General features: G+C 42.1%; 1 protein-coding gene across 1 annotated transcript in view; it reads left to right on the plus strand.

The window, feature by feature from the left end:
• The window catches only part of mmp17a (matrix metallopeptidase 17a), a 62353-nt gene extending 56747 nt beyond the window's left edge, over positions 1-5606 (plus strand). The window contains exon 10 of the mRNA XM_061078448.1: positions 5287-5606. Coding sequence (XP_060934431.1) covers positions 5287-5606 — 320 coding nt within the window. The remainder of the gene's footprint in view (positions 1-5286) is intronic.
• The last annotated feature ends 9015 nt before the right edge of the window (positions 5607-14621 follow it).

The raw sequence follows: 14621 nt of genomic DNA on the forward strand, positions 1-14621 counted from the left end.
TAGAAGGGGGCGCAACATTTTTTTTTTTGTTGTATATATATATTTTTTTTTTTTTGCTGGGCGCAGTTTTTGGCGCCCCCCTCTGAGTGGCGCCCTAGGCATCCGCCTATGTCGCCTGTAGGAAAGACCGGCCCTGACCTCAGCCTAAACTTAGTGGTGAAGTTAAACTTTATTGATTTGCAGAGAGATTTAATAAATCGTCATGCTCTGCATCTATAGAGAGACATTCGAGTTTAAACAGACCACATTTGAAACTGAGCAATAAACAGAAATTTCCTCAACACTGGAAAAGTAATGAAAATGTGAGAACAGATTTACTGACTCTGAGGGGAGCTGTTAAAAATCAGGGAAAACTTGCGTCACTCAGGTAAAATTAAATCTTTGAGAAGGAAACAACTTTTATATGTAAAACGCTTAAACTGTTGTGTTTAATAAAAAAATTTAGGATTTTATAACCCAAATGAACACTGTACACCAACTTCCACATGAGAAACCACAGATCCAGATACACAGGCTCTTGTTAATATGATGTGTACGCCCACAAACTGTGAGCTGCGGTTGTGGGAAATGGAATCGAACAACGGCGTGCGTTCCCTTCAGAGAGCTCCTGGATACGAGCGGCTCAACTTTCCAGACAACCAACTTTTTTTTAGATCACAGACAATAAGTCAGTGTAGCAGAATGAGCTGGTGAGACTCTGCAGCTCAGCGTGCCAACAAGAGCCCTGACCTTTACACTGCAAACGCTGTGGAGCGCCGGGCTGCTTGTTATAAATCCACAGGCCGGCCTCCTCTTGTTAATCCATGCTGCCCCTGCGAACTCAGCAGAGTCAGTCAGATTCAGGGGGAGAAACACAGACAAGACACGACCGCTAATCTAATTCAAGAGGTCCCACCGCGGGTCCTTCCTCCAGCTTTGACCCAAATACAATCGATGCCTGGCAGTCGATCCTGATCCAGTTCTGCAGATCCATCTTCTGATACAGCACCGCCCGGCTCCGAGGAGGAACCGGAGTTTGTCATTTGAACGGACGAGCAGTCGGTCGGCTTGTAAAAGGGCTAAATGGCGCCAGAGCAAGAAAAAGGGAATGAAAGAAAGTCCCATTCACAGACTGCTTTTCAGATTCACTGTATCTTCATCGATATCAGTTACTTTCCTCACAGCAGTCAACCTCCAGCCCTCATTCACACCCCATAAGCACAGTTTAATTTTAGATATATGTTTTTATCAGAACATTTTTTCCACCAAAATGTCAGTATTGAATTCTGTAACAATCCTGTTGTTGCCAGATTTAACAGAAGCGTGTGCAGGACTCAGGAGGATCTATTGGAAGTTATGAAATATGAAAGTCAACATTATTTTTTCATTGGTGTAGAATCTGAAAGCAAGAATTGAGGTTTTGTTCAGAATGAGTCTGTCATATCAGGTCCTTTTCCTTTTCTATAGTTCCCCGTCACGTTGTTATTGCTGCTCTTTATTGTCTTTCAGCTCATTGTTGTGGATCACAGATGATATTAATGTGTGTTTTATAGCTGGTTTTGTTGCTTCAGTGGCCCAAATCAGATAATAAAAAAAAATGTTGAGTGTACTAAAAATGTAAGTCGCTTTGGACAAAAGCGTCAGCTAAATAACATGTAATGTAATGTAATGTAATAATACCGCTTTACAAGATTTATGTTTGTTTAATTTTTAAAGTTCTCCCTAATTAACGCTTGCTGTTTGAAACTTCCAAGAGTAAAAATGATCAATCGGTGTTGATCAAATATCGGTGATATGTGGTGTATGGGGACAACTGGAGCCTCCGAAGGGCTTTGCCTTTCCAAACATTTCCGCCTGATGAAGTAGACCTTTGTGGTGTTTGATCGCGGCAGCGGGGCCATTGCCTTCTGTTCATATATAATTAAACAGGTTCCAGAATATAATTATAGTGTAATTTCTGAAACACATCAGGGAAGAAGTGTCGGGCGCCAGATGGACGACCCGCGTCTTGTTCCCTCGCTAACGGCCTCGAGTTGGCTCGTCGCTCTGTGACATATGGTCGCCCACTAAACAGCAATTGACATTAACTTAGAAAAAGTCACCATCAGTCACTGGCGACCTTTTTCAAATATAAATCGGTCAATTATGAGCTTTGATCGGCAATCAGGGCGAGTTCCGGGTCACGGTTCACGTTGGAGTCACTAAGCATGAAACTTCTTTACTCTCGTTGGATCTCGATCGGTTTTCCTGAGCAGCTTTGATTCGTCTTTTTGCAAGAATTGTGAACCGCTGCTTTTCTAATTTCCTCCATGTGCAAATTAACACGATCAGACATTTACCACAGTGTCCAAGTGAGTGAAATAGTTTACTCAGAATAAATTAGACTTTTCATTTAAGAAAGCCCAAGGCAATATTTACCCACAACATTTTTAATGAACAATTAATAAACCAATGTAAAGCTTTATTTGAAAGCATATTTATCTCCTGGACTGTTTCTCTCTGTTTCCACTCTCTCTCCTTCTCCTTATAACTCCCGATATGTTGAATACCACCTCTTTTAAAACACATTTCTATCTATGCACAGTATTTTTGGTTTTGTTTTCAAGTTACGTTTTTCCTCATCGAAGTTTCAGCATTTTTCTTATATTGACTATTTTATTTATTTATTTACTTATTTATTTATTTATTTGTACGCTTACAGAAAAACACACTTTAATCTATGCATAAATGTGTGTAGTTCTAGTTTCAGATTTTGCTCACTAAAGTTAAGTATTGTTTTAAATGTTACTGATAATTAGTTGATTCCTAGTCATTTGCTTTAGGATCCATTTAGTATCTACCTCCCACTTACCCGCCCACCCCCCTCCTCTCTTTCCACTCCTTCTCTGAGTGGCTAAAGCTTTATAGGGGGGGGGGTTGAGTTAATGAGACCATTACTGTATCATATCATGCCTGAATCTGTAAAATCTCTCCAGATGCATCTGTGCCTGTAAAACATCCCGGCCTTTTAGCTTCTCTCAAATTTCTAGTACCTTCTATAAAACTCCCTACAGACATATGCGGGTGTAAAAAATCTATCTGTGTGTGTGTGTTCACAGCTGGCCCTGTGTAACATTGTGCATAATTAGCATGACATTACACATTATGAGGAGTCGTTATTAGTGAGTACTGGAATGTAAATTACAATAATTAAAGACATTCATCAAGACGCGTCACTTCGAATTATATCTGTGAATACAGTTTTACACAGGTTCAGTGTTTTGATGCATTTTTGTCTTCTTGATATTTTGGTTGCATACACAATATATTCATCATTTGAGTGTAAACATCATTTCCTTGTTTTGTTTGCAGCTTATTTGTTCCGATGTTTCTCCCAGAGTCAGAAGTTGAAAAGTATATTAATAAGCTCGTTGAGATTTAGAGTCCCTGACTAAATAGGCAGAAACGTAGAGCTGGTTTCATAACTCTATTTAATCACTGTGCGGCACAAGGAGGAGGTGGAGGACAATCGTAGGAGACTTAATGAGTCCCAAAATATGAAATTAATCAATAAGACAGTTGTTATCCTTCGCTCTGAAAGTCACAAATAATATTAGAAGCGATGAAGGCCATTTTCACTGCAGGGACACATTTTTCATGCTTTGAGCAAGAGAGGAAATCTATTGAGGTTTATCTTGTTGGGGTGAATTCATAGCTGGGAACTAACTTTTCAAACACCCAAAGATTTGTGTTTACTCCTAACTCGAGTGCAGAATAACTCTGAAAAATTAATATTTATTTTCTTTTACATATGCTCAGTTGAAATATCATGTGTCCCTGCAGAATGAGTATTAGTCCCACTTTTTGGGGGTTAGGGTTTTTTAACCAGCAGTGTTTCCAACTCTGTTGAAGTGTGGATGCCAAGAGTTCCCGCAGCAGAGTTAATGCTTGGATGTAGCCGTATGGATGTTGCCTAAGATGTAGATCAATTCAATTTTATTGCTGAAAAACTGATATATCATGATAATTATGTCTAACCATTTAAAATGATCGTATCAGTGTGTTCCTCTGACTACATTAGAGCTTTGGTTCTGAGTTGGACCTCAGGAGGTTTCCTGCTGCTGCTGCTGAGCAATTATAATAGGCCCAACGCTCTGGACACGTTTCCCCCATTGGGATTAATAATGTTTACTTTACCTTCACATTGTTTTGGCAGCCTTTACCCAGCGAGTCCCCTCTGAGGAAAACTCCCTCTCCTTGTCCAGATCTGATAAAGAACTTGTGGATGCTAAAAACTGGAACAAAAAACACTAATTAGCTGGAGGTGCTCAGACCTTGTTTCAGGTCTCTCTCGATGGGAGAGCTCAGGTTCACCTCTCTCCCAGCGGCGGCTCCCAGCTGAACGTCTGGAGGCTCTTTTTTTCGTGTTGTGTTTCGAGGTCTGTGTTGTGTCTGAACTTTTGCCAACTTCTCAGGTCCCTGCTCGATGCTTTCGGACGTGCGTGTGCGCTCGTGCGTGTGTGTCTAGTAACCAAACTGCCTGCATATACTCTACGTAAGATGAAGTGACAAGTGATGGTGAGCGGTGAGAGAGAGGAGTGTTAAGAGACAGACGCCCCGGAGAGAAATCACAGGTTTATGAGATGGATATGAAAGATGATTAGGGGAGAGAGTTGGTGTGATAACAACAATTCTGGAGAGAAATAATCCATATTGTTATTGTACATCAGCTTTCTCAACAAGCTCACACATGTATTTCTGTTTGCTGTAGTTTAATACTAAATGCCATAATATTTGGGCGGAAGAGGGTGAGAACAACCTTTAGCCCAAAAGGACTTTTGTTCTTGTATTGACTTGTTTTCTGCCCTCACACCAAGAAGGTTCCCGGTTAGAATCACGGCTCGGGTCTTTCTGTGTTTATCTCCTGGTACTCCAGCTACCACTAACATCTGGCTTTTGTCTGCAATGGGTACAATGGGTATGTACTCCTGGGTCAAATTATTCCGCTGTCCACAAAAGTTGTTATTGTCTCTATGAGGGAAGCACGACCCTCAAGTGCCTTGGTTTTTGGTGCATTTGTGACATCGAACATGATTCACAAGGAGAAAAAAACAGGGAGGCAAACGTCTTTGTATAACATGTTTGCCCGTGTTAAAAGAACTTGCATATACCTGCTAATTTTGGTGTAAAACAAGGTTTATAGGTCGGCCTGTGATCCGCTGGTGACCTGTCCAAAGGATGAGTGATATAGATAATGGATGGACATGTTGTTTTGTCTCATTGCACAAATAAATACCAACCCTCTCTCTCTTCTCTCTCCCTTTGAAGGCTCGTCCTATTTCTTCAAGGGGAAGGAGTACTGGAAGGTTCCGGGCAGTGAGATGGAGGTGGAGGCAGGTTACCCCCGCCTCATCGCCAAGGACTGGCTGCTGTGCACGGAGATGCAGTCGGACTCCCCCGACTCGGAGGCCAAGAGCACGGAGACCAGGGTCAACGTGCACCGCCAGCCGGACCACGCGGAGAACGGGTACGAGGTCTGCTCCTGCACCTCGGACTCCGCCTCGCCTCTGGGCGCCCGCCCCTCCCCCCTCTGGCTGCTGCCCCCCCTCTGGACGCTCTCGCTGGCCCTCAGCTCCGAACTGCTATGATACCAAAGCAAAGGGACAAAGTTCTCAAGCTGAGGTGCAAGAGACAGACTCTCAGGAGGACACAGGAGGGCCGGGGGACGCAAAATACAAACTCTACCATTTGTTCATATAAATTTCAATTGGTATGTTTTTTGCGGTTGTTTCGCTGTTATTTATTTCACATGCCATTCGGTGTCATCTTAAGAGCCTTCCACTCCAGTGAGGCTACTGCATACAGTTATCATGTTATTATACTAGGGCATCCCTAGTAGCCGTCAAGTCACTGACAATGACAGTGAAAGATCCATACTTTACAAATTCAGTTACACAGAATCACAACTTCTATTCTTTGGCTTCTCAACTGGCTCAACTGTTTCTGCGAGGAATACGAATTGATGATTGGGACTTGATGGGTTCACTCTAAATACAGAAGTATTCTAATAGCACCAATGATTATTACTTGTTTTCATGTACAAGTTTACAGCAATAATGAATGGCCCTGTGGGATGTAAGCAGAGAGACACAGGTACAGAGGTCTGGTTTTATCTTGAAGGAATTAAAGAAAATGTTGCTGATCGAACGGTAATGTCTGTACGCTAAACAGGAAGTGACAGCCGGGAGCTGGTTAGCTTAGCTCAGCATGAAGACTGGAAACAAGGGGGAAATCCATATTTGTATTACTATTTAATACAGATTGAATAATACTGTAAAACAACATGTGGATACACACGCTCGAGTCATGAGTTAGCTGTCTATCACGATGTTTCAACCCGTTTTAAAAGCGTTAAATAACAAATTAATACCAAACTTAACCGAAACATGCATCAGTTTGTGATTGAAGATATTTTGAATGTGTACTTTGACTTTTTTAGTTTGGTCCATGTCCCATCCAACGACATGGAGGAAGAAGCGGCCTATACCATAGCCAGCCACAAGGGGGCGTTCAAGATGATTTGGCTTCACTTTTGGGGAGCTACCATATCGTTTATCTTTACAGTCCATAGTTTCTCTCTGTTTCCAGACTTTATGTCTAGCCAAGCTGAACCAACCCCGGGTGTGGCCTTGTTTCTAAAAATCTATTAATCTTATTACAACCGTATTCTCTGTAACGTCTGTTGCTTTAAGCGGCGCCTGGTGAGCAGAGCCTGCTCGCCAAGCTGCTCACTGCCTCCCAGCGTTCACCAGTGAAATTGGTTACAGTCAAGGATTTGGTCACGGCCGCGGTCGAGGTTCGGGTCCATCAATCCATCACAGAGGCAGGACTTTAAATCAGTCCGACAGGAGGAGCTGCCTGGAAGACTTAGAGCAGGGCAAAGAGTGACATTAGAAGCATAGATCCTGTAGTTTGACGGGTGAGTGACACGCCGGCACGCATCAGGGCGGACAGGTGAAAGGTACGCTGGGATGTAGAGTTTCTAGATAGCTAGGTTTACAGATGACAGGCCCCATGGGAGGTGGACAGAGAGACTCAGGAACGGCATGCTGGGATGTCGACAGGTAAGATGAACGGCCTCAGCAGTCAGACAGGTGAGAAGCTTCCAGTGCGGCTCCACGGAGAAAAGTTCACGCTGGGATGTGTGGAAGGGAAGACAAATGAATGATTTCCTGTTTGACAGGAGATCCCAGACTTTCTTTTAACGTCATTATCCTCCAGTTAATCCCTCTGCTGTTCTCCCGCCAATTCATCATTTCAAACATTCGCTGCCATCATCAGGGGCGGTATTTGGTTTGGTTGTATATTTTTGGTAATAAATATGGATAGATTGTGATTCCATATTGCTTCGATCAGATTATCGTCCACTGAGCCTTTTTTCTTCGTCAATCCAACCTCCTATTGGTGGCGTCCTTCGCCGACCTCACAGGATAGATTTACAGTATTCTTCTTGCAGATATATTTACCTACAGTTTAAATATAGACACAGATATATTTGAGTTGAGATATTCCATGGTTTCTGCAAAAAAAATAAAACAGGTGCACTGTGTATATTTCAAGCTGTGGTTTTTTTAATGTAAAATATTTTTGTAGAAAAATAAAAGAACCTGGATGACTTTATCGGCGTAGTGTGGTCACTTTTTTTTTCAGTCCATCACTCGTACTCAGTCCTGCGGCTGTGTGGGCTGAGGGTGTAATTATTTAGTGTCACTGAAAAGGAGCCGGGGCTGGAAGACGGATGAAGGTGACATGACAGCTTGCAGACACCGACTGGGAGAGGCTGTCTCTTGATCTCCTGAATCATGTTTACTCCTAAAATGGTCGTCAGGAATTTAAACCACGTCACGTCAGTCACATCACACACGCTCGTCCTCTGACTGGTTTTATGAACAGGTTTAAATATATACTATAAATACACCCCTGCCTCATAAGAGCAGTCACCTGACATAGAAGTATTCAGCACTTTATGTGATGCCTGGTTGAAGATGGAAGTGATTTGTAGGTCGCAACTAAGTAAGTGGTAGGGAACATTGAACCGGAGCCCGATGGGAGTCACACTGAAGCTCTCACTCACTTTTATAAAAATTACAGAAGTTGAAAGTGAAGGTGACCTCCATCAAATAAGGAATAACCAAACTTTCGGGTACAATAACTTTAAATTGAAGGACATTCGGAGACATCGGCCAAGGCTGATCTGGCCCCTATGTCACCATATTGCAGATACATGTAGTGCATCAGATACATATACCATGACATTTTAACCGTTTCATTAAACACGTGCAAAATATCGTTGAAAGGAATATTTGTTACCATGATGAATTAAGATCAGCCTTCTAAAAATACTAAATCTAGGTCATTATCCCGATTGGTATCAAATTTCCCCTTATCCTAGATATGAGCACTCTACAGATGTGATCTTTTAAACAAAGAACTCAATTATGTATTAAATATATTGAGAAATTCACAAAACTATGGAACAACCTGTAATGTTCAAGAAAGAAACATGCTGCTGATCCAAATCCACATCAAGGTTTGATGGGTTTTTCCTCTTGAATGAAATCAGTTCAGTAGTTGTTGCCTAATCCTGCAAACTAACAAACAAACAAATGGCCAATCTAGATCATAATCCAGATCATAATCCGGATCATTATCCAGATCTTAATGTAGATAATTATCCAGATTATTTTCCAGTTCCGCACCAACATTTTCCACCCCTCAGTAAAATGTCATGGAAATCTGTACAGTAGTTTTTGCGTTATCCTGCGAACTAACACATTTAAAATAGATAAATATACAAACGCAGATGAAAACATAACCTGCTTGCTGGAGATAAAAAGCATCAATTACTGTGTTAACTGTAGTGACCCTTGACTGAGTGTTTCTTCTTCTATTTACAAGTGCATTTTTCAGTGCTGCAGCCCTGAGATTACACACATTAATTACACCTGCCATTGTGTTTAGTTGTAAACAGGCTGTACATCTGCTCTGCTTTTCAAATGCACCTTTTCTCCCTGAATTCTCCTAATTTATTACCAGGTTAGTTTGAAGCGTGTTCATTGTTATTCCCTGAGCGTCTCCCTTGTGTCTGCCGGTGCAGGTCGGGCTGTGACACCACTAAGAGCACTCATTTTTCTTCCCTCCTCTTGACACACTTGAGTGGGGTTAATTAACTGGTGTGGTTGGACGACCACCGGGGGAGCACCTGCCCCTTGGGGGGGGGCACACAGCCGCTCGTCCAACTGATCCGGTTAGAGATGATGTCTGAAGCAAACCAAAGTGATGGAATTAAAACTCCATGTGTTTATACACTGCTGTTACTGTAGTTACTAGATAAGGAGAGTGGAATCTATTAAAGGTCATTGCTTAATAAAAAATCCTATATTTGTTATAAGTAGTTTAATAAGTCAAGTTTGCAATGAAAGATTTCTCTGTCTCCTGACTAACGGCAGGTCAAAAACCAAACAGTCCCCTTGAATTTAATCAGGCTGCACCAAAGTTCACACACTCATAGATTTAATATTCAGTTTCCCTAAATATGACAGATCCAACCCCTGATCCAGATCGGTACCAAAATTTAACTGGTTCTTGAATCTGTCCTGACATATAGATACTGCATCTGTCTACCAAGTTTCCTGGAAATCCGTTAAGTAGTTTTGTGTTATCCTTTTTAATAACGAACAAACAAATACAGATGAAAACATAACCTTCAAAATGAACCATATTCAAAATGTTACTCCCAATGAAACCAATGATACAGCTCTGATGGTGAAGTTTGGGTTTTAGCTAAATTAAAAACAGACAGGTGTGGCTAACATCTGTAGAAATACTGTGTGTAGAAATGACTGGTGGATTCAACAACATCTTCATCTTCTTCCTCTCCCACCAGAGGCCTCTGAGCTGACAGATGTTAACCTCTCAGATCACCACAGATGAAATAGTGTGTGCAGGAGAACTGACCTGTGCAGTCCACTGATGGACAGCTTGTATAAGTAATTGTGTGTGTCCATGCGCCACAGTGCATTTGTCCCCATAGTCAGTGTGTGAGAGGGAGGCTGTCACGAGTCCAGCTCCTCACTGATGCATGGTGGTGTAAGGTTGTGTAGGGGAGGACTCAGGAGGGAGAAGGAGCCGTTTCAAACTGGCGTGGTGAGACGATCATCGGCCCACTTGTCAGTCCGGGCTCTGGCAGCTCTCCGCCGTCACATTCCACCAAAGGTCATATTGAATTCAACTCTTGCCCACACACGTCAGGGGATAGAGCAGGAGGGAAGGGTCGTTCGGAAAGAAGTTGGGGCAGGAGCTTCGGCTCCACTTTTAATGAACTGGTGTGACAGAGAAGTGACGGAGCAGGAGATGAGAGACGTCACCTGGATGAAGATGATGTGTGGACGGGTGCAGCAAAAACAGACACATGGTACAAGCCCATATGAAGGTATGAATACCAAAAGGTACTTCAAGCTACAAACAAAAGCCTAAATTATACAGGTTTTGGTTTTGACTTACACTTAATGTAATTATCACACAGGCCAAATTAGCTCTTAAAAGCATGAGAAACCCTCCTGATCTCTCAGGACTTTCAGTTTCTCTCAGGAACAAACCCACAGTTTATCCGATGACATGGCTCCTAATCCAGCAGAGATGAGGGGCAGCGGACTGAGTAGAACATGACATCTACGTCCTCGGGTAAAACTACATCAGTGACCAGCGCCTGCCGCTCCACAGGCCATTACTACCACAGACTGAGCAAACAGCCCTGCACTAGTTCAAATGAATCTCTCATTGTCTCGCTGGCCATATTTATAACAAGTTAAAAGCTGTGTTAAATGCGATCTCTGTGCTCAAGTAGCCTTTAAAGTCAAGGCATGAATAGAGAATAGGTCAAGGGACGAGACAGAGCAGTTGTTTAAAAAGCATTTAACAGGTTGTCCCCTTTGTTATCGCACCGATCTGTTATGTAAGACGACTGAAGTCAGCGCTGACACATTAAACCAGTCGCGTCTCCACGGCCACTCAGAGCTACTTGATGCTTTATCCGTTACGTCACATCTCTGAATACGAAGGTCTCCCCCGAGTCCAAGGCTCCCGTGGTTGTAATAGAGCGTATTGAATTTCCTTCTGCTCCTCACTTTAATTATCTGGCATGACCTATTGGCTGGTATCACACGCCTCAGCATAGCAATGCAGCGAGCAGACAAAACTATTATGCTGATCAAGTCTTTAAAGTTCATTTCAGCGCCGGGATGAGTTTGAAAAAGCCTTGACCTTCGTGGCCGCATTCAGCGATCCATCGACAGGAGAAACACTGGCCACCTCTCAGCTGTACGGAGTGTTCACCGAGTGGAGAGGGAATGTGTTGGTGTGAGACTGAAGAGATGCAGGGGGCGAGGCCACAATGCTCGGTGTTCGCTGAGTGAAGGGTGATGGTGATGGATGGAGATGTGTGCATCACATTAAAAATGATAAAAAATGTGATAATAATATCGGTCCAAATGTTCAGGGGGAGGAAAGACAAGTAAATGTGCCTGAAAAGGCGTTAGAACATGTTTTTTTTAAACTAATGTGTATGTAGTTAAGAAAAAGTGGATAGTGAATGTCAAAGTAGAGAGTTTGATGGATGACGGATGAGATGAAGTCGACTGTTCTCAGGACAAACATACAACAACAGTTCTCAGTTGTGAGGACTGACACTTATTCTCATTTTCAGAAATCTCTGTCTGTATATGACTCTCATATCTTGAGAAACTTTCATGTTATTGGCTTCAGACTTGGTGTCCGTGTTTTCAAGGGCCCGAGGAATTGCTGAGTCAGATTTTGTGGGATTTGGTTTGTTTGACAAAAATAAACTTTGAATAAACATGTGACTAGCTCATTGTGCAGCAGCGGAGGCTTCAGGGTTCTGCAGTGTTTACTCGCTGTGGCTCAATCACTGCTGGTCACTTTAACAGTTTCAGAAAGAAAAGCTGAAACGAGCATCACCGGGCCAAACTTAAAGTTTCTGTCTCAAGAGTTGAGGTAAGTTTCCTCAGTTTGTGTGTGTGTGTGTTTGTGTGTGTGTGCAGGTAATGCAAATACACAATCGAAACTCATTTCATTCCAATGCAGAAAATATCACTATACTGAACAATACACATCAACCTCTGAGACAATAAGTTATAGCTTTTTTATAATATTACTTTCTATCTGTAACTAATGTGGAGTGTTTTATCATATGCATGGCTGTCCTTGAGTCATCATTAGTGGTTATTTAATGCATTACACGCACACCAATAAATCAGGTCATTATGTCCTTGCATAGTTCAGATGAGTTGAGGAGCCAGTGTGTGTGTGTGTGTGTGTGTGTGTGTGTGTGTACTTGTGTGTGTGTACATGTGTGTATGTGTGTGCGTGCGTGCGCACATAAATATCTATTGTTATAAGGGCCAATTTTGGTTCAAAATTATCATTTTGAGGACATTTTGACATTGTGAGGACATTTTGGCTGGTCCTCACAAAAGCAAAATGGGCTATTTGAGAGTTAAGACTTGGTTTTAGGGTTAGGATTAGAATTAGGGATAGATTAGGGTAAGGGCCTAGGGAATGCATTATGTCAGTTAATGTAATCACAACTATAGACAGTCTTGCCTGTGTGTGTATGTGTGTGTGTGTACGAGTAGTTAGTGTTATGTCTCTTGGTGTATGTGAACGTCTGATAGCAGATACAACACAAGTTAAAGACGTGTGATATATAGAAGTTACTTCGTTTTTTGCACGTATTTAAGGACACTGCAGGCTGTGGAGTCCGTCCTTTGCACCAACCGTCACCAGCAGGGACTTAATATGGGGCAGGACGAGACAATCAATCATTAGGAGCCACGGAGCTTCTGAAATATTCAAAAGCCGAGCAAACCCCTGCAGAGTGGACACCTGTGACAGTGGCTGGTGGGCAGCTCCCAGCAAAATATGCCAAACTGTCTGTGTGTAGTCAAACTTTGTGACACAGTGAAACACTTGATGGAAAGCAGCAGGGTGAAGAAACTGAATCAGTGTTTTTTTCCTGTATACATAAATAAATGCAACCGCGGCTTGTCAGCGGAACATCATTGTGCAGACCTGTGAATGAAGCCGGATCCTTGGCTCAGGGAAACTACCATGACTAAATTTATGATAGAGGGAAACAGTGCTGTTGGACAGTGCTGCACCGGCATTATAAAATAACTGGCTGTCAGCGAACTCCCTATCTGCTCAGGTGCAGTAGCAGGAGACAATTTGTTATCGGACCGACTGAGAGAATGCGGAGAATTGGATGTTCCTCCACAACTTGGAAAAAAAAAGATGTTTAAATAACTTTCCACTCTGTTTCCAGGTGTAATTTATTCCATGATACTGTCGCTGATTATACAGCATTTACTGAGGGAAAGGTTTTTTTATTTCAGGAAACCTAATATCCAAAGGGTGAGATAACACAAATGGAAAGTTGAAAAAGGGACTTAAGATTTCTGGGTTTTCCTTGATGTTTTCATATCAGTGTTCAGCATAGACGACTCTGCAGTCCTCTACTTCCCTCCTCTGGTGGTTTAACATACAGAGAGGTTGCTGAATACAAATCCTTGGACTTCTTCACACATCAACAGCCTCATACCGTTTAAGAAACCTGTCAAAAGAGCCACATTGGGATTTATTACAATTTGGTTATTTAATGTACCTTTCATCGCACATCTAAGCAAAGAGAAGGTATAGACAATAGAGTGTATTTGTATTTCCTAGTTTGTGTCGGTCAATGTTTTGTCCCTCATGCCATGAAAGCACAGAACAACAGAAATATGTCTGTGGTGAATTCACATCAGATTGTTTGCTGTGGTTAAACTGTTAAATTGCACATGTATCATCTGAACTTCACAGGTTGAAGGTCGTGATCAGGGACGTGTTTATTTAATGGGTAAAACAGAAAAGAATTTCCGTTAAGAAATTGTAACTGAAATCACAGATGGACCAAAGTCAAGTTACATTACTGCTCAAATAAGAAAGAAGGAAAAGATAAAGCTGCTGGGCCTGGTGGGGAAAATAAATCCTAAGTAGGCCAACGTGTCTCTGGTCAATATAGAGGAGGAAGGAAATGAAATACCCTCAGAGTAGAAATAGTACACACAACTATATAGTACACAAATAAAAAGAGAAAGGTTTATGTTTTTCTTTTTACTGTTTCCTTCATTGCAGTTCCATCAGGAGCGACTTACAGAGAAATAAATGAAAATGAGTGAGTGAGAAGTAGAATAAAAGGCTGTGATTGGATGGTTTTGAACAGATTATATGTATATCATCCTTTTCCATGTGGACCCTGTATATCTTCCTTCGTCCTCCTTCTCCTCCTCCTCCTCCTCCTCCTTTCTCTTCCATCTCTCCATCACCACTCAGTGTTGTTCTGCCCCCATCCTCTGGACACAGAATCAAAATCAAGGTTGCTGCAACAATCCAGATAAATGTCATGCATAATGTAAAAGTGTCGGCCACTATGTTCTAATGAAGGCCCTCAAGGTCTCACTCTCTTTCCTCCATTGTTATTTCTGTCCATGTTATCGATGTTCTTCCATTTGCAACTGCTCCACATGTCTCTCTCCAGGTTTGAC

The sequence above is a fragment of the Limanda limanda genome, chromosome 1 (genome assembly GCF_963576545.1).
Source record: "Limanda limanda chromosome 1, fLimLim1.1, whole genome shotgun sequence".
Classification (NCBI taxonomy): Eukaryota; Metazoa; Chordata; class Actinopteri; order Pleuronectiformes; family Pleuronectidae; genus Limanda; species Limanda limanda.